Genomic DNA, 21,189 nt, shown 5'->3' on the forward strand with positions numbered 1-21,189 from the left:
TAGGGGACACCTGTGTCTTTGTCTCGCCTCCCCCCCTCCCTCACTCTGCTCAGAAAGCCATTCAGCCAGATAGGAGCAATATGTGCAACTGCCAAATGAGGGCTGTCACCTAGGCAACCGACAGGAAGTGGTGCTTAAGCAGTTTCCTGATGGCTTCCTCTTTATCGTGTAATGACATCTCACAAGTAAATGTCGACATGGCTTCTTTGACTGAGTTTGGTATGTGTTTGTGTGTGTGTGTGTTTGTGTGTGTTTATCGGGGGGGGGGGGGGGGTTGGGGTTGGCATGTGGGTATGGCCGCTTCTGCTTGGTTCTTACCTTTTGGGTTATTACTTGCACTCTGTGTGTGTGGAGACACAGACCCGCACACCGGAGATTCGCATTTTGGTTATGAGTTAAAGAGAAGAAGCACAAATTATGGCCACTTATTTTTCCTTAAAAGATTGCCTGGTGTTTCCAGCACCACAGCATGCAGCACAACACAAACATTAACAGACTGTGTCACCAGAGCCACAGTGTGTCGTCAGCCTGTGACTACAGCAGGTATCAGCGGCCTGGGAACACTAAGGTCAGGAAATAATACCTCAGGATTGGAGGGAGGATGAGGTTGGGTGGTTTGGGGCTTTAGTTGCTATCTCTCATGTCTCTCTCTCTCTCCCTCTGTCTCTCTTTCCCTCTCTATCTATCTATCTTTTTGGTTTCGGTCTCCTCATTCCACTTGCTTGTAATTTATTTTACATCCTTTTTTTGTCAAGTTTTCGGGTGTCAGACTTTTTTTCCAACTTCCCATTTGTCAATGTTCCTTTCTCTATGTCTCTCAGACTATCTCCAGCTCTTTCTACATTTCTTTCTTCTTCTAGTCCAATCTCTCTCTCTCTCTCTCTCTCTCTCTCTCTCTCTCTCTCTCTCTCTCTCTCTCTCTCTCTCTCTCTCTCTCTCGCTCTCTCTCTCTCTCTCTCTCTCTCTCTCTCTCTCTCTCTCTCTGTGTGGGGGCAAGGGCCGGCCGTCTCAGCAACGCCCAGGAGATAAACTCTAATCTGGCGGTGGCCGTCTCCCTGCCTCCCCGTGGTTGGAGGCAGATTAGGGACCCCGGCGTTCCCCACCTGTACGCCATCGGCTCAGTCCACCGCAGCGCAGCTGGCCATTCCATGAAATCTGCCACAATCAGCCTGGTTTCATGTTGATTTGTTTTTTATTTCCTTGTGGTTGAGAAGTCAGTCAGCTCTATCAGGAAGTCACTGAACAAACCTGTTTGCGAGAAAATAAAGATTTTCCAGATTTGCGAAAGGACTGCACATAGCTGTACGTGGTGGGGAGCTCCCTGGCATCTGTTCCTACCGGCGGATATCAAAGTAAAGAGGACAGAAATGAAGAGACGACGGGATGTTGGCTGTTCATCCGTTTTTATATAAATGAAAGACTAACAGCTAGTGAGACAGAGCAGACAGATGGACATTTCACAAATGGAAATCAGAGATTCAAATAAGGATGAAGACTGTGAACATAAATAGGCAAATCGAAGGTACTATTAGCCTAATTCACACAAACAAATACATTTCAATGATATATTAATTTGAACCCGTGTAAATGAAGCACCCCAAAATTTGTCTTCCTCTGAATGCAGCTGAAAGCAATCCTGGTCACAAAATAAATTACACAAAAATTATAACGTCCAAGATATTCCTGCAATTTTTCCTCCTTTTATAATTCCACATACATGCAAATATAACCAGTAATATTATCAGTGTTATAAATGGCTTATCAACATGAACAATAATACAAAAAGGTATCATCTTAATATCATTGTCAGGTCTCTTTGTTAATACATACATACAAAATGTATTGGATTTATTTGAGAAACTCCATTTACACATATCAAAACTTGCTGCCAGACCAATCTGGTGCAAGATCTATGTACTCCTTTTCATAAGAACGGCTTTTAAAATGTGTTGTGTAGGCTTTCTTTGTATGAGCTTTTCAAGAATGAGATAGACTTCCTCTGTGTTGATTCAGTGTGTTGATTGGATGGACACTGTCCCCATCTGACCCCGCCAAGCCCAACATGTCTGCTTGACTTTAAAGGCGTAGTGAACCCATAATTGTTTTTGTTTTTTGTTTTAAAAGGGCTTAAACCTCTGATGGGAATCTCATCAAAGTAATCTTAATGTCGTAATCGTAATGTCTTTAGGTCATTTTGCAAAAATAAGACAGTTATTTAGAGAAAGCAGGTATAAAATCCTATGTTTTTGCCTTGCCTGCCAACCAGGTTGTGAACGCTCTACTCTACTCCAAAATCAAGTTGCGTTCTTTTCCCGCCTCAGAAAAGGCCCTTTGACGACGCGATGAAAGGACACAGCTGGCGAAGTGTGTTGGGGATTTGTTGAGCTCAGTCTGGCCAGCGTTTGATGTTGATGGCCGCGCCAAGAGAGGGTTAAGCTTTCGGACACCTAGTATACTGTAGTATAACGCCATGGTGTGTACGGATGTGTGGGGCTCCGTCTGGGCAGTGGTTGAGGTTGGTGTCCACGTCCGAGAAGGTTAAGCATCTTGGAGGCTTATAGTAATACACCATGGTTTGTGGTGCATTTCATATTCAACCTCATAAAGTCGGCGTGGGTCATGAACATGGGGATAACAATTTATCTCCTTGCTGGATCTATTAGTATTTGAATTTGTGCTAAAAATAGGCGATTCTTTTACACTTTTAAAAAGTGCCCCTGCTTTACCACCAGGTGAGATCATCCTACCTACTAGTTGGTCCGGTTCAGTGGTTGGCCTGGTCTCATGCTGTACATCTGGGTAGACACTCCCCCACCAGTGATTTCACTAATGGCTATATTGTGAAATTGCTTGTATTGACTAATCCACATCAGATCTGGGTGGGTAAAACAGGCACCCTTTATTGATGTCTTACTGCCTCAGATGCGACATGCCATTAATTGTGTTCCGGGCAATGGGTAACCTCCAAATATTGTTATAACGTCTCATTTACTGTATCTTACAATATCTTGTATCCATGATTTTCTTCAACCAACAGGACGACTCTGAACCCTTCCCGTGCACACATGTGTGTGTATATGTAGGTGTGTGTGTGTGTGTGTGTGTGTGTGTGTGTGTGTGTGTGTGTGTGTGTGTGTGTGTGTGTGTGTGTGTGTGTGTGTGTGTGTGTGTGTGTGTGTGTGTGTGTGTGTGTGACAGGACGACGATGTCCCCTCACAGCAGAGAGCAGGAGGCGCTGCGCATGGGCAGGCTGGAGGGCAGCTTGACGTACTGCTGCCTGAAGCTGTACCTCTTGTGGTTGAGCAAGGGGCCCGCAGGGATCTCCGGCGCTTCGTCGGGGACGGCCAACTCCGGCACGGGATTGGCTGGGGGAACCTCCAGCCGGCTCATCTTGCTGATCTTAGTCTTTTTGGCCTTTTCCCGCTCCGGGAGATCCTCTGAGAGGCCGGGGTGCTCGCCAGCGCCCTCCGGTGGGTGCATGGCGTCCAGCGGCAGGTCGCTGGGCGTCGGCTTACCCTCCGCCTGCTCCTCCGTGCGGATGTGAAGGTTGGAGGTGGAGCGCTTGGCGTCGGTGCAGGTGGAGCTGTGGGGAGGGGGAGGGGGAGGGGGAGGGGGGAGGGGGGGCAGAGAAGTGGGGTGCAGCGTGGGCACATGTCAGAAATGGTTCACAGAAAGCGCTTGAATGAGATATGGTAGCTCTGTTGACATCGGCACAATGACAGCGGCGGCCAACTTGTCTGTTTACACCCTGTCTCTCAATCACTGTCTGTTTCTTTGACTTTCTTATTGTCTCTTTTATTTACACTCACAAGAAAGCAAGCAAGCAAGCACACACACACACACACACACACACACACACACACACACACACGCACACACGCACACACACGCACACACACACACGCACACACACACACACACACACACACACACACACGCACACGCACAGAAACACACACACGCACACACACACACACACACACACACACACACGCACACGCACACGCACACAAACACACACACACACACACACACACACACACACACACACACACACACACACACACACACACACACACACACACAAACACACAAACATAACCATCCACCGTCTTTGAAACCTCCACTGTTTCCACATTCAACACAAAGAAGCATATACAAACTTTGAAAAGGCCTGTCTCTTCATCTGTAGAGGCCTTCACCTCAGGGCCACAGACGCTAGTTTAATAACACAGACATATTATAACAGAGGCCCTCCAGAGGCAGCTGCTCTCTAGTCTAGACCCTCCGCTGTGAGCTGAATACAGATGGCAGCCGGCGGACCGCTCACCCCTTGGAGCTGCGGTCCTCCGAGTCCTTCTGCTCGCTGCTGTAGCGCAGTTCGGCCGGGGTCTTGAATGACAGGTCCTCCTTCCCCTTCAGCCAGTAGGTCTTCATGTAGCCTTTACCCTGCAAAGACACAGCGAATGAACGGTAAGAAGACCCATTAGAGTAGCCCAGTTGGCGTGCTAGCACATTTCCCTGCTAGCATGTTATGTATAAACCATGCTGTTGTTTAGAATATGTTCAGATGAGTGTTTCCATCAGGGTGACCCGACGGCCACGTTTTACCGGGTAAAGTCCCCTGTTTCAGGTAGCCTGTCACTGGCTGCAGCTGTCTGAAAATATCCCAGTTTCAAAATGAATCGATTTTTTCTATATATTAATTCATTTTGAAATGGCAACGGTTCTAGCTTGCTAAACAATATTAATTATGAGACATTTTGTAATTAGGCTTGTGTTGGGCTTTTTCTTCTGTAGACCTCGCTACACAGATCAATTGACTTTATACCTTAGCAGGCATGACTATCAATGCAATCAATGCAATCTTGAACAATCCCTATTCAAGTAGTTTTTAGATGGTTTTCCGAAGCTATAAACACATCATAGTGAGCCCTCAGGCCTTTTAATACAATACTACATTTACCATGAATACCATGAATAGGTAAATCTTAATATGTTCCCTTCTTCATTTCATAAATAGTAATATTTGATATTTAGTTGATATATGGAGTGCCAAACTACAAGTGTCCTTTTTTCATTTCAGAAATCCTATGGCCTTATCTTCAATGCACTTGCAACACTTTCTACGAGTGACCTTCAATAGCATATTTGCCTGCAATGGCAGAGACCACAACTGTTAGTACGAAAAAGCATATAACAAGCATACATTTTTCCTTCTTTCGGGCGAGACGTTAAACCCAGGTCCTGACTCACTGTGCTCACTAAAGATCCCATGGCCCTTGATGTAAGAGCAGGGGTGCTAACCCCAGTTTCCTGGCCCAATTCCCACCTGGTTGTGTGCTCTTGGGCCAGAATGGCCACCAAACCTTCCCCCTGGGTCTTTGATTGGACGGTTTCATGACTTATCTCTCCACTGTGACACCCATCCCAGTGTGTGTGTGGTGAGCGTAGAGCGTGAAGCTGCCGTGCGCCACCCAGGTGGGTGCTACACATTGGGATGAGGTGTCATATCCCCCCCGCTCTCTATGTGAAGTGCCTTGAGGGCCAGGATAATTATTACAACACACTCATTGTAGAATAGTATCTCTCCGTCTCAACGCTGGCTTTCCCTCGAGCTGCCGGCAGCTCAGTGGTTCGTTTATCTCGTTTGAGATTGAGAATGTCTTATCTTATCCAAGCAATATTAACACCATGGATTATTAATATTATCAACCATGTGAATACATTCAATATTCACTGTTGCAAGTATCAACACGTATGCTGAATAAATGGGGGGAAAGTACTAATTACTCTTTAAAAGTCCAAAAAAAAAGGTCTGTCCGTCAGTCTGTTTCTTCGAATGTTTCTATCATAAGTCATTATTTTCCCGAACCGTTGCCTCTCATTGATCATTTTACACGCATCCCTTTTTCAGAAATCGCGGTAACTCAAATTGGATTTCAACGCTTCAAATGTTCTTATTAAGAGGCTGACAGGACTGCACATTAAACGCATCAATCATGATGTGTATTGATGCATGGGGGGGGGGGGGGGGGGGGATGAGCACATCAAAAATGGGCTGAATAAAATGATCTGAGATCTTTCTAGTGTAACCAGCCGTCTTGATTTGATAGAACATCCAGATGATGGATGTTTACAGAGGAAGGACTGTAGTCTCTTTAGACCTTCCTCCACACCCTGACTCTGTGCCTTACCTTTACAAATATCTTGCCCCTCTCCTCGATGATGTAGGGCTCGTGTTCCAGGTGGTCTTTGGTGGTCTGGCTAATGTGGATCTGCATACCCTGTGTGGACACAGTCGGGCGGACAAAAACATGGTTCAATATTGGTTCGGATAATTGTGTTGAAAGTGTTGTCAGTTTGGGATTCAGTAGAATGAATCTCAGAAGGAGCTAGCCAGCTGTCTGCCATGGCCTGTTACTTTAAATGCTGACTCATATCATGATATTATTGGTTTCAATATAAAGCCTGCTGGTGTCAGCTCTACAGGAAGTTTACTTGGATGTATTATAATAACGAATAAACAATCTTTTTTTGGGGCATATTTTGTTGTGAGTGAAATGACTCACAAGTGAAATGACTCAACTTTAAAAATGTTTTTTTTTTTCAATGTTTTAGCCGATATTAACCACAGGGAGAGGTGTTGCATTAAACTGTTATTGTTATTAGGTACTCTGCAGAAATGGCTCAGGCTCATCAAGCAAAAGAAAAAATAGGTCTATTATCCAGCACATTGAGCCTACAGGGCCCTAAGTTTCTTCCGATCTAATTTGCTCGTACTAGGTTCTCCCCGGGTTTGATTGAATGTGATTGGCTGATACTTACTACTCCGTTGCTCTCCATCCTGGAGGCGGTGTTGACCGTGTCTCCGAACAGACAGTAGCGAGGCATCTTCAGCCCCACCACGCCGGCCACCACCATGCCCGTGTGGATCCCTGGGGGTACAACCATTTGGTTTGTTGGTGGAGCTCCTAACCCTGACATAAACGCCTTCAGAAGGAGGGTGAGGTCTTCCTACAGACCCCCCCCCCCACCCCCGATAAGAGATGCATACAATTGTGGAATTGAAAGATATTGTGATCATCCAAATTATATATATTTCTGTTTCCCAACCTGTTTTGCCTCATAAAGCACCTGATGGGAGGTATAACGAAGCTATCTAAATCCGTACCTGTACCCCCCAGAAGATGCTTACGTACCTCCTGGAATGCACTTACCCCCTGGGGTACACGTAGCCCCCGGTTCGTATAGCTACCCTCCACTGTCCAGTGGTTGCTGTTGTTGGTTTTATTATTGACATTTCTCCAAGATTAACTGTATGATATACTCCATTCCAAGCCTAATTGTTAGTTGCTTTGGATACAAAAAAAGAGCTGCAAAAATGACTAAATGTAACTAAATATTATGTTATTGAAAGTTATTTATTGAAATTAAAATGATACCTCAACAAGGAACAGCAGTAACATGGGCACATTACAAAGCTCCTTGACGGGTTTCGGCAAGGTTTCGTTAAACAGGGTTTTAGACAGAGTCACTGAGTCGAACTCATTCATTTTGCGCTCTGTGCTCTAATTTGATTATTTCAGGCCTTTCTTTGGTTGGAAAAGTATTCTTTAATTTATAAAAGATAAGTCATGGCTGAGTCATCCACTATTAGCACTGCTTGAAAGGCCTTTAGTGAACATGAGACTTATTTCAACATGGAAATGTCTTGCAGCAAAGGAAAACAACCCACCATCATTTCCATTTGTGAAGTGTCATGGTTATTGAGGACACAATCTATATATATATATATATATATATATATACATATATAGATATATGTTATAACAGAGATTATTTAAAATACTGATAAAAATGTAATTAAATCGTTGACCTTGGACAGGGGAAGGGCAAAATATATTGATTGAACCCAAACCTGAAGTGTTTGAATTAGAAAGATAAAGGACTTTATATATTAATATATATTATACTCAAATCCCAGTTTAATAACGGGGCTGTCAGCACACCTTCCCACCTTGGTTAAATCCTTGGCAGAGAGCAGAGGTTCAAGTCTGGTTAGAATCTCAATTGACTCTACACCCTTCCTAAATCCCAGGGCTGCCTCACACCATACCAAGCATCGGACCGAATGGATCCTCCTCACACTGAGTCCCAGCACCGCCCCCCCTGTAAGCATGCATCACTAGGGTATGGAATAACTTTATGACTGACGGGTTACATTCTCACCAGCTCCCAATACTAACTGCACTTAAAGCTGCTGGCCTTCTTCCGTCTAGCTCAACCGCTATAGCGTGGCATTATCACTGCCGAGGTTAGATATATATAAATGACATTTGGCTGATTTTATATACATGCCATTTTGTGGAAGGTTTAATTCAAAGTGTCTCACAATACGGTGAGTGCATGCCTTTTATTCTGCTCTGCTCGGTATTCGGGTTGGACAGGATTTGTAGCGGCAGATTCCCAAGGGGGTACACCCATGGTAAGAAATGTATTCACTAACAGGAATGAAATATGCTGGAGATAAAAGCTCCTCCACAATGACAAATCCATATATATATATATATATATATATATATATATATATATATATATATATATATATACACATATATATATATAAATAAATAAATATATACACAAATTTAGCTATCTCTAGCCAACTACCTGCAATTCTCCCTGATCTCATATTTTACGACTATAATAGCAGGCCTGTCGCACCAGTTACTCAAGTTACTCATGTGCGCATGTGCCAAGCAGCCTGCAGCTTCCACACACACACACACACACACAGCACGCGCGAACGCATACATCGCAAGCACGCACATACACGCCGCACACGCACACACACACACACACACACACACACACACACACACACACACACACACACACACACACACACACACACACGCACACATAAACCACAAACACAAACAAACACACGCAAGCGAACGTCAGGACAAAGGCAGCGAGACACTCACCGAGCTAAGACGTTATGTTTTTAAACAAAACGGCTCCGCCATCGACACACGCGCAGGTAAGAACACACACGCACTCGCATACACCGCAGCGACACTCGCCCAGGAAAGACGTTATGTTTTAAACAGGCCGATTCACACCTCCGGATCCGGACGAAATTCGTCCGTCCGCCCCAAACGTTGCCTACAGAACTACCCTTCATACCTCCGTCTGGTTTCAGCGTTGTTATGGATGTTACGCAATAAATCCTCTAGAGGGCAGTGACTGTTGTTAAACAAATTAACGGCATCGACAATCGCAAACATGGCATCTGTAGAGATGATGTTGCTTTGTGTCATCCGAAATCGGCCAAAAGAAGTGCAAAAAGTGTACATTCACCTCAAAATGTTGTTAAATGACCCGTTACAACTCATTGCCAAAGCAGGGGAACAATAAAATAAAAAGGTCAGGTATATAGTATAATATAAGTATAAAACGTTAAATACTATGTACATATCAGAGATATTATAGCCTACTACTCTATCTATTTTCTCGAATGGTCTGACTTTTGATAGATACTGCCGCCTCGATTTCCGGTGGTAGGCCTATTGCTCCGTTTCTCCTGGAGCACTCCGGATTCGTAAACTCAAAGGCTACGGACCCATTGACAGACGAAACACCTCCGGGACCGGACGAGACGGTCCGTATCCGTATTTACCGTAGGGTGTGAATGGGCCTTCTTGCCTCGTTTCCACATACGTATGTTTTTCGTATCCGTGCTTCCGTAAATTTACGGAAGGAGTCGCTAGTGTTTTACGTACGGACATGAATTAATTTACGGACAAAAGATGGGGGAGCGTATGCAAATGGCCGTTTTTAGGAGACAGGTACTTTGGAACATGAGGATCGACATATAGGCCTACAGAGATAAAAACAAAACCAACCAGGCTTATATATCGGCGAGGAGTTTGGCCTGCCAGGTACTTACATGTTTTGTGAAAAACATAAAAACTTTCATGCAGTATCTCCGTAAAACGACGGCGAAAGATACATTTTTTTTAACGTATATTACGGACATACCGGACAGAGATTTTACGGAGTCTCGGAGGAAAAACGGACATTACGGAGAATCACATTGGAATGAATGGACTTTCGGTCGGAGACGGTTGGATCGCATACGAGAATGTACGTATGTGGAAACGAGGCGAGCCTCCCCAAATGTCTTGCGATATTGATATCCCCCCCTCCCCCCTGCGGACTGTTTTAGTTGTTTTATTTTACTTCTGTTTTGTGTGTATGCTATGTGTGACTGTAGGCTACTGCTGCCTGTCTTGGCCAGGACACTGGAAGAGATGTTTAATCTCAATGATGATTATCGTTTTCAACTAACCATTAATAGTGCCTTGAATTTTTAAATGTCAATGCACTTTTCAGCCCTGAATTACAGTAAAAGCTATTTAATAATTGATTTGCATGCAGTATACTACACTTTCCATTGAACAATTATCCCAGTTACCATACATTTTATAATGTAATGCTCACACACTAGCTGCTTTCAGACACACGTGTCCTGAAAAGCAGTCCTGATATTCTCCTGATGGGCCGTATGTGTGAACAACAAATCCTGACATTCGTACCCTGAAAATCGCCTGAATAATACTATGAGGTAGTATTTTCTCCGTAGGATATGTAAATGAGCTTATATGTGAATTAGGAGAGAAAGTCGGTATTTCTCACACCACTTCAGTGGGCGTGTTCATGACGCTTCTGCATGTCATTGAGCGGCCCTCTAAATGATAATCAGCCGGTTGCCTTTTGTTTGCTGAATGGTTAAAAAATATTTAAATGTTGGGACTGCTTTCAAGAGTCATTTGTGGTGAACGAATGTTATACGTTGTAAAATTATAGGCAAAATGTAATTATATTATGCGCTCAGAAATGTGTTACATTATCGACTGGGGTTTCCACATTATTGCTATGGGTTGAATTACAAGTAGAGGTTGAGGTTACAACTAGAAAACTCTACAAACAAAAGACACGTTTGATGAAACATTCATGTCTGGCGGCCCCAAGCATGGCATTTGGCCCCTCACCGACTCGGATCTGGATGTTGTCCCCCGTGGAGGGGTCCTTGAGGTGGTCAATGGAGCTCAGCATGTCCAGGGCCATGTCGCAGATGTGGTGGGCGTGGAAGGTGGTCTTGTTGGGCACACCCGCCACAACCATGTAGGCATCACGGATGGTCTCCACCTGCCCCACACCACCACCACCACAAGTTATTCTTTGTGTCAATGTTACATTGTATTAAGACATGTGGCAACAAGCACAAGAGAGCAAACAGTTACCGTCTCATCCTGCTTTTGATGCATTGTACAACATTACTCTTGACCTTAGCCTTGTAAAGGACAAGGCTAGGGTCAAAAGGTGCCTGATCAGTAGGCATTATATTGGTAGCTCAAAGCAAAGCAGAAAAGAGTGGAATAGAGCAAGATTTTGAGACTGAACAGCCAAAAAAATGGCTGTGCCATTTCTAACAAATTACAGCGGATTAATAGCTCTTGAATCTTACCGACGGGACCTTTAAAGGTGCATAATGTAAAATGTGTACTAGATCATAAAATGACCATGATAGGTCATTATACAATGAAACATGTCATTAATAATGACAAGAATAGTGAATAATGACTCATTATTCTCTCTGAGTTCCCCGGGTTGCCAAATATGAAAACAACAGCCACACAAACAGAGCGTGCTGCAGCCATGGAAGCAAGCAAACAAACTGGATCAACCTAGTTAGTACTAGTCTAGTAACCTAGTAACCTTTCAAAAGAGATCCATGACCAGAGCCGGGCTAAAACATGGGTCTTGGTGTTGAATTTGAAAAGATGGACACAGCTTAGAGGTCAGAAGGATCTCCAGATGGATGCCACTTGACCTGGTTTATAATTTATAAACAATAAATACATTGCAAAAATAAACATCAGCTGATCAATTTACAGTGTAGGGCTTGTCATCGCTTGTCGAAATATAATTATTATTGCTTGTCGCAAAATATAATGTTGTGCCCGGTTGTTCTCGTGTTTTTTCAGTGTTCTCAACCTGGCAACCCACGTGAACTTCAGTCTGTGGAAGAGGTGGCAGACAGAAAACGCTCTCCAATATGGTAACGTTGGACCGAAGTACCCGATCTGTGTCAATTTTGTATATTGTGCCTTCCAGTAAGATTATATACAATAGTAGGTGGGAAGATAAAGAAAGATATTAGGACGGTGGAATAGTCTGTTCATCTGACACATGATAAGAGTCCTTCTTGTGCTGTGTTTTGACGCATAACACCAGGATTTTAAGGTGATGCATGAATGACGTTATTATTACTTATGTTACATCCAAAAACGGAGAATTGCAGCATTAGGGTCTGTTAACTTGAATGTGAAGCGTTTCCAGTTTTCCTTCCGAAAATCTGTTCCATTGCATATCCTATCTTCCAACACCACAATGGAAGAAGATTCCATTACTGGAAAGATTAAAGACCGAGGCGGTTCAAAGTCACTTATCTTACTTATTTGACTGTAGCAGAGAGCCCTCTGTGTTGGCAACTACTCCAGAGTATTTATTACCTGTCCTGAGTCACAATACGAAGAGATGGCTTCACGGTAGTGATGGGCTGCCAGCCTCTCCTTTCTAATCCCCTCTATTGTAAGCCTGTGTTTCTATATAAGTTCACACGTTGCCTCTGAGAGACGGCTGTCACGTTTGACACTCATTACAATGCAATGATCAGGGCTCACCAAAAGTTCACGCATATTTCATAGATTTCCCAAGTCGCTTGTGTATTTTATTTCCCCTGAGGTGCGTTCAAAATTCAATCTAATTTAATCTAATTTATGTGAAAGATATCCCCTCCGTCTTCACGCCGCCCCTAGAGGCATGCGCACACAGGGCCGCGTTTTAAAACAATTTGTCTTTTTTAAACTAAATAAAGAAGGCAAAGAGGAGAAAAGTGCGGGTAAGGCATACATAATACATGAAACAAGCTCTCTCAGTGGAACACAACGGTGAGTGCAGCTACACTACCGTGTTGTAACTCAATGGTTCGCCCTCAAAGGAACAAGCTCTTTCTTCTTGCAGTCACAGACTTTAGGAGCTCCTCTTCTTTAATCTCACCACAGGCAGACAGATAGGCAGGCGGATAGGCAGGCATGCAGACAGACAGACAGAAAGACAGCAGGCAAGCAGGCAGGTGGCAAGGCAGGAAGACGAGCAGATGGATAGATAGATGGATTGGACTGTCGGTAGATACAGAGATAGACAGGACTGATTTGACGATAGCAAGAAAGAAAGAGAGAGAGAGAGAGAGAGAGAGAGAGAGAGAGAGAGAGAGAGAGAGAGAGAGAGAGAGAGAGAGAGAGAGAGAGAGAGAGAGAGAGAGAGAGAGAGAGAGAGAGAGAGAGAGAGAGAGAGAGAGAGAGAGAGAGAGAGAGAGAGAGAGAGAGAGCGCGGTTGGAAGCTAGATAGAAAGAGACCGACAGATAGACGGAAGCTGACCTTGTACACGTTGTGTTTCTCGCTGAGTGTGTCGAACACGATGTAGATTTCGTTGAGCATGTCCACCACCTGCATCGGCGTGATATGAATGCAGATCTCATTGAATTTCACCACATCGCTGAACAGGATGGTGACGTCTGGGAACACCTGGAACACAGGACAGACGGACACGGGATGTTACACAACGCCATCTGAAGTCTGATGTAACTCTTTATGTCGTGTTTTACATTTAAATGACATTCCGCAAATACATTCGTGGGACACATATAAATCGAAATGTTGAAGAACGGGGCTGTGTAGACTACAAATCCATGCGAAGGCACCACTTCATGTTGTGTTCTGTTTTCACCTGAGGAATATCAGAATATCCATCCATTAACCTTTACTGCGCCTGTCAGTGAAACACACAGCCGCCCACACCCTCTTGTCTGCTGAATGGCTTTATTTGTGCTTTGGAGTGGAGGTTTTCCATCAGTCCCCCTATGGCCTCTGGTCTGGCTGTACCTGGCAGGTCTCCAGCGCCGTGATGCCCTTCCTCAGACGGTCGGCCACTGCTTTTGGGATCATAGCGTACAGTAAGGAGTCGCCTCTCTTCTTCTCCTCGTCCAGCTTCTTGATGGTCTCCTGCAGCTGGGCGTACTTCTGTTGCTCCTGTGGGGGGGGGACGAGCGGAGGAAACGCATTAGGGCCGCCGGGTGCCACAAACTACGTCCATGTGGAATCTAATCTGTGCTTGTTGGTGCATGTGCACACTACATGAACAGAATGATACCTGTGTATGTGAAGTTAAGGCCTCGTGTTTATAGGCAACTTTTATTTTATTTAGACCTCCTTCCATTTGTAATGACCCGTTTTCACATTGCACACACCTGCTGATAACACCGTGCTACCTGCCTTGGTTATGTGTGGTCTCTGGTGGCGCCCACAGAACTGAATAGATCGTATTTAATACATTATACAGAAAATATGAAATGCAAAATGGCTTCTTAGTGCCTTGAAAAGCCACTCGGGAAACACAGAATGAGTTTTTCCCAGCAGGGGGTGGGAACTGTCCCAGAATCTAGGCCATTTAGCTCCTGCTTTTATCAAAAGTGACTAGCAATGAATTCAAATACAGGTTCAAACTTAGCAGGGATGGGTTAGGGCAGCTTGCTGAAGGATGCCTACAGGTTAGGCTGTGGCCATAGGGGATCAAACCAAGAACCTTTTGTGGAAAAATCAAACACACTCTTAGCCATGCAGAGGAGAGGTTAACAACAGAGGAGAGCATGACGGTGGGTGGGGGTTTGTGGTGTAGCTCCACCTGATCCAGGGCCAGCTGTAGCTCGGCCGATTGCTGGGTGCCGGCCAGGATCAGCTCCCTGCTGGAGTCGTGGAGGTTCAGGTCGTTGACGTACACCCCCATCTTGATCATGTCCTCCACCGTCTCGATACTTGACGAGGAACCCCGGCCAGGAGCAAGGCATTGTAGCAGGTCCAGGAGGGGTCCGTGTTCAGAGAACAAGTAAAAGGAAAGCCGCTAGATGTGAGTTCATTTCTTCAAATGTCACATTGACACCTGTAATTCCCAGACGATGGAGGAGATGTGTGGATTCAAAGCGGTAATAGCAGGGTTTGATAGAAGAAGGCATCTACTCTGCAAACTGACTTGACAGCATAGAAATGAGTTAAAAAATACCAAATCTACACACAGCGCTGTAGAAACCACAGATTCTGTATTAGTGCTTCTTATGCCCTAGTTCTGGGATGCGATGTGTGACGAGACCCCTGACCCCTGCCCTGACCCTGACAGGGTCCATGGAGGGGAGGCAACCTTACATGGGCGTTCCCAGGAAGATGAGGGAGTCCCACTGGGGGACGTACTTCATCTGGCCCTTCAGGTGAAGGGGCTTCTTCGGGGGCTCTCGCAGGTCCTCGAAGATGGTTTCGCTGCACTTCCCTGAGGGAGGGAGGAAGGGAGCGAGCGAAAGAAAGAAAGAACCACAGGGGTGAGCTATATCAGTCCTGAACAATCCATGACCTGAGGATTCAACTTCAGAATTCTGACTTCATCCTCTTCAGTATTCTGTAGGATGAGCCAATGAGATTTCTTTCCCCACAAAGAGAGTTATTTCCAATCAGAGCACTATGTGGCGTGTTGAGAGATGACCCGGGACTTCTGAGCGAATGACAGCTCTTTGTCACTTTCACTCGTCGTGTACTTTCTGTACAAACAAAGTTTTTGTCGCACAACAGCGCGGGAAAAGAAGGACGTGTGAAGACTTGATAGTACACCACCTGAATGCTAACAGTATTTCGTCTAAGCCCAAAGCCCAAATCCCCCAAAACACCTCAAATCCCCGCCCCCCCCCCCCGCCCCCCACACACAGTACCTGTCTATATGGCAAAGACAGAGCAGAAGTTTGAGTGAGCAATAAATGGATGCTGACCAGTGACTGTCTGGAAAGCCAGCAGTTCGATGTCCTCTCCCCCGGAGTTGGCAGAGCTGTTGTACTGGGTCAGGGCACTGCTGTACTCCTGGTCGCTCCCCTTCATCTCCTCCACTGACATGGTGTCTGGTAGAGGGGAGGAGGAACACACCCACATGATGGGGAGGGCGGGGGTGTGTGGACGCATGGATGGATGGATGGATGGATGGATGGATGGATGGATGGATGGATGGATGGATGGATGGATGGATGGATGGATGGATGGATGGATGGATGGATGGATGGATGGGTGGTGGATGGATGGATGGGTGGTGGATGGATGGATGGATGGATGGATGAATGGATGGATGGATGGATGGATGGATGGATGGATGGATGGATGGATGGATGGATGGATGGATGGATGGATGGATGGATGGATGAGAGGTGGACGGACAGATGGATGGAGAGATGGTTGGATGGAAGGAAGGGTAGATGGATGGTGTTCAATCAGGAAGTAAATCTTTCTTGGGTTGCATTTCAGACTCAAATAACCTAGGGATGACAGTTGGGGGAATAACTGGAACTATAACAGTAAACCCCTAAACAGGGTGCTCTTTTATCATTGTTAATAGTGACTTGTTAATATAGACTCTTAAGAACAAATTTAAGGCGTAATGTTTTGGTTTCATAGTCACCTCGCTCCTCCTCCCTCTTGGCCTTTTCATTCTCCTCCTTCTCCTCTGGCTCCTCCTTGCTGAGCTTAGGGATGTTGACCTTCTGCTTGCTCTCCACCACTGCCTTGGACATGAGCTCAAACACGTTGTTCAGATGGAAGTAGATCTGGGGGGGGCAGACCACCGTGGTCCTCAGATGATGATCAAACACCACCAGCAGCCATGTTTGTGAGTCTTATGTGGAAACAATAGCATGTGTTCCTTTTGCGGCCTTGAGGTAGATGTGGTAATTCTATGGTTAGGACCTCAGTGGCTAGTTCATCTTGTATTTTGTATGTATTTTGTGTAGTCCTGGTTGACAATTTTCTTAAATTTAACAGCTACTGCATGTTAATGAGTTTTTGTTGTATACAGGTCATTCAAGTCCTGCCCTTAATGTGCAAAATATGGATTGTTTCTGCTGCCGGTGGCAAAATTCGCAAAAAATGGCGATGCTACTTAGAATACAAATCTACACCCATAATTACAATGTGTATACTAATGAGAAGATAAGTAAGTATTAAGTAAGATTAAGATTAGATTACAGGAAACTAGGTATTTATGTGTCTATAGGTAAGCATGCAGACATGGTATTAGGGCTAGTCTAACAACCCTTATCCTGCCATAGTCAGTCAGTCAATATGGTCAGTCAGTCAGCCCTCAGCCAGCTAGTATCTCATTCTGCCTGTCAGTGAGCAAGCCAGTTAGTAAGCCAGTCAGTAAGATCAGGTGAGTGCAAAGACCAGCCATCAGTCGGAGAGATCCCAGCCCCCCCCCAACCAGGACTCACATTGTCCCAGCTGAACTCCAGCATGGGCCGGACCAGTGTGAACTCCTCGTTGACCTTCTTGCCCTGGAGGTCAGAGAAGACCTCCTTGAGGCCGTCTCCGATGCGGTATATTGTCATGTCGCGGCGGAAGATGACACTGAATGGGAACATGTCGAAGAAGATGCCGCGCTTCATTGGCAGCTTCTCGTAGCCCGGCGCCGTCTTCTGCTGGGGCATGCGGTGCTTGAAGGCCGCGTTGTCGAAGTTCATCTTGTACACCTGAATGGAAACCAAAGAACACAGGCTGCTATGGTTCTCTTTGTTTGGGTTCATGCTCATGTTTTTAGACCTGGCCCCTTTGTCTGATTCTCTCTTTACTGAAAGTGTTCATAAAAAATGTTTTTATATTACAACAAGACACTATTCATAAAATATTTATTATATATTATGCATATTTTTTCTTCTTCAAAGTCACTATGTGAGTTGTTTGTTTGTTAGCGGGCTTTATATATAGCTGTGATATTTTCCAATATCAAAGCAATACGCTTTCACTTTTTTTCTCATTTTATATTCATCCTTCAGAGACAATGACAATTTTGTTGTTGCATTTTTGTTGTTGACATTATTCGCGTTGACATTTTTCTTGTAGACTAAAATAAAGTGTGTTGTTGTTTGGAAGGACATAATTGTATTATTTTTGAAGAGCATTTGAAGAGACCTATTAATCAAACCAACAAGATACCTATGAATCAAACCAACAACTCTTTCTGTGTACGGTCTCTATGGCGACTAAGGCTGGCATCTGGTCACGGGCGGCCGGGGGTCGGCCAGAGGGCAAATACATTGCTGCTGAGAGTGCTGGCGATGACAGCCGACAACATGGCGGCGGTCTTACAGCAGAACGCCCGGTCTGTGGATTATACTTCCATCTCCAGCTCACTCAGCTGCGCACTGAGTCCCTGACCCACAGCCCCATCCTAATAAACACTTATCTCTGTGCAATAAACACTTGGCGCTCTGAGTGTAAACAAAAACTCTGCCGGGGAGGCGGTCTGGATATTACAGCCTTGATGGAGACGTAAACTGGGTCAAGGGGACGGGCGTCAGCTGAGAGCCCGGCTGGGAGCCGCCTCAAACTCTTGACCCACACGCTTCATACGCACGTACCACGTATGTCATCTTCTCCGTCTCCTCCTTGGAAAGGATCTCCACCTCGATGTCAGTGTTGTAGAACTGCCGGCCCACCTGAGAGAGCTGGCCTGTGGGGGTGCGGGGGGTGCGGGGGGGGGGACATCAGTAATTAACTGGTGAAGGATAGCATAGGGTTCTCTCGTGAAGGATTATGGGTGATGTGGTAGTTAATGGGTGGCTTTGGAAGTAAAGCCAGGGTTGTGAGTGCTGCGTCGTATCATATAACCTTGGACGTCCAATCCCAAACAAATCCACAGGGCTGACCTAGTTGCCAATCGCCGTTCTCATGTTGAGATAATTACTTGTCGTGTTGGATTAATCCGGGTTGATGCAGTGGTGATAACTGCATTCTGTGTCAAGGGCCTATTTCCAAAATATTTGCTTGCTTTAGGGGGTGAGAGCATGCCAAATGTGGTGTCCAATATTTATCAGAACACTTTGTGTTCATATGCTGAATCCGACAACATGGTGTTCTGTATCATTCTAGAAAAATGACAGACTGTGAAATACCTAATTTCCCTTTATATCAAAAATATTACCATTCCACATAAATATGTATCAGCTCCTCTAGCCAGTTTATTGCTATGTGACTTTCACATCGTGATAGTAATGCAAGGTCAAACCATAATGATAGAAAGTATTCCATGCTCATAATGTACTATCAGGATGTCGTTTATTATGAGTCAAGGCTTGTGCCAAACTTTTAGTGATACAACGATTGTTAACTCATTTATAGATAAACATAATGTCGATGTCGTTGTATCCTGTGATTTATTGTGTTGGTTAAACCATAAAGGCTTGTTTGATTTTCCCATTAGGCATGAGGCCTTTGTTTACGATGTTTGGTTCACCAAACAAAACCCAGGGTAAACGCTTACAGAACCGAATGGAAATGCAACAAACTATAAACCTCACCCCTGAATTGGACATATTCTGACGAACTATAGGTTTGAATGGTCCCTCATATAAACTGAAACATCTTGAACCTTCTACCTATACTGAACCATGTCTAGGGCCATAACCATCATTAACCTACCCAAACAACCTTAACCTTTTGAACAGTGGCATATATCTCAACACTTCCGTCCGCACTCTAAAATCGAACCCAAACCTTGTCAAACTAAGTTATCATGGGAGAGAGCCGCCCTAGTGTCCAGTCGTATGAGGTCCACTAGCTCACACCAGCAGCTCCTCGCCGGTAGCCCGCCGTGTGCGGTTACCTTTGACGAACTGAGTGAAGCCCTTGCGGGTGCTGCGATAGTGGAGTGTGAGACTGGTCTCACACTCCTCCTCCACGCAGAAGCTGGGCGGCTGCACCTTGGGGAAGGAGAAGCGGAAGTACTCGTGGAGGTTGTCCAGCTCATTGATGAAGTCGCGCACGTTGCGTCCCAGCACCTGCAACAGATCCATCATGGCCGCCTGATTACAGTGTTCGAGGCGTGGCGCGGGAGAAAAACCCTCACCGTGGTCCGTAAAGCATGGTAATGGTTACAATGCAATATATATATCTCCTCCGTGGGGAGAGCAGTGACATGGTGTACACACAGAGAGAGAGAGAGAGAGAGAGAGAGAGAGAGAGAGAGAGAGAGAGAGAGAGAGAGAGAGAGAGAGAGAGAGAGAGAGAGAGAGAGAGAGAGAGAGAGAGAGAATAGATTTAATTAAATAACACAAATTAAATCGTACCTCAAAACTGAGGTCTCGGTGATAAACTACTTTGTGTGAAGGTTCATTGTATTTGGTAGCATGGTGGAGATAGGCTTGGTGGTGGTGTGTAACTTTTTTTTTGGGGGGGGGGGGGGGGGGGGTCACCTTTAGAATCCTCTCGTAGCCATAGTTACCGATCCTTTTGACCATGTAGACCCCGAAGGCGTACATGAGCTCATCATGGGTCTTCCCCAGCACCTCTCCAGCTGCCTTGGCCAACCGCAATATCAGATTGTCGCTTGAGAGAGAGAAATATTCACACTCAACTGTCAACCCCGAAGGTTCATGAATGAGGCCAAGATAGAACGTAATAAGCAACCTGAATTGATTTTTTATGATTCGTCAGATTATTGTATTTAATGGAGGGTCCAACTAAAAGGGAAATATTAGGAAATCTTCTAGCCCGCTGATTTCTAATGGCCGGTTCAGACTACACGATTCTCAGACATTCCTCCACGATTTAACATGTCACATCGTCTCGTCGTAAGACTGGCCACACTACAAGATTCGAGGGTGCGATGCTCTCTACTTTGTATCATTCACGTTTGCAAGGTATTTTGAAAATCTAAGATTTAGAACTAACATAAATGCTTTTTACATTTTTGTCATAAAGGTTCCAGTAGTTTTTATATCTGCTCAATGCGGCAATTCAATTCCTCATAGTAGTTGCGTTGCGCGTGACATGAACTATACAAAGTAGACGCAGCAACAACGTAGCCTAGCAACAAAGCGTCAACAATGGATCCTGAGTACCTAGCACTAGGCATTATGCTGGCGGTCCTCTGCACAGAGACGGAATGGAAGAAAAAGAAGAAAAGATTGTGGACTCGTTCTTGGGTTGAAAATGCAGGGACGTTGCTGCCACATTTCCACCAAAGTTGTCTCCATT

General features: G+C 45.1%; 1 protein-coding gene across 1 annotated transcript; it reads right to left on the reverse strand.

Annotated features, from left to right (window-relative positions):
- Positions 1 to 1,368: 1,368 nt before the first annotated feature.
- Positions 1,369 to 20,371, reverse strand: LOC132468149 (soluble guanylate cyclase 88E-like). Its single transcript, XM_060065832.1, has 14 exons — positions 19,817 to 20,371; positions 18,573 to 18,664; positions 17,427 to 17,684; positions 16,619 to 16,763; positions 15,942 to 16,067; positions 15,331 to 15,451; positions 14,816 to 14,945; positions 14,017 to 14,163; positions 13,513 to 13,659; positions 11,061 to 11,217; positions 6,829 to 6,938; positions 6,198 to 6,287; positions 4,331 to 4,449; positions 1,369 to 3,583 (listed from the first exon to the last, which is right to left on the reverse strand). The coding sequence occupies exons 1-14, from the start codon at positions 20,007 to 20,009 to the stop codon at positions 3,214 to 3,216; spliced, it is 2,205 nt and encodes a 734-aa protein (XP_059921815.1). The 5' UTR covers positions 20,010 to 20,371; the 3' UTR covers positions 1,369 to 3,213.
- Between the last annotated feature and the right edge of the window lie 818 nt (positions 20,372 to 21,189).

The sequence above is a fragment of the Gadus macrocephalus genome, chromosome 11 (assembly GCF_031168955.1).
Source record: "Gadus macrocephalus chromosome 11, ASM3116895v1".
NCBI lineage: Eukaryota > Metazoa > Chordata > Actinopteri > Gadiformes > Gadidae > Gadus > Gadus macrocephalus.

Coding starts and splice junctions, on each gene's coding strand:
- LOC132468149 (XM_060065832.1), bottom strand. CDS start 20,009: ATGATGGATCTGTTGCAGGTGCTGGGACGCAACGTGCGCGACTTCATC. Junction 16,068..16,618: donor CAAGAGGGAGGAGGAGCGAG/GTGACTATGAAA, acceptor CCCCTCTACCAG/ACACCATGTCAGTGGAGGAG. Junction 15,452..15,941: donor GGCTTTCCAGACAGTCACTG/GTCAGCATCCAT, acceptor TCCCTCCCTCAG/GGAAGTGCAGCGAAACCATC.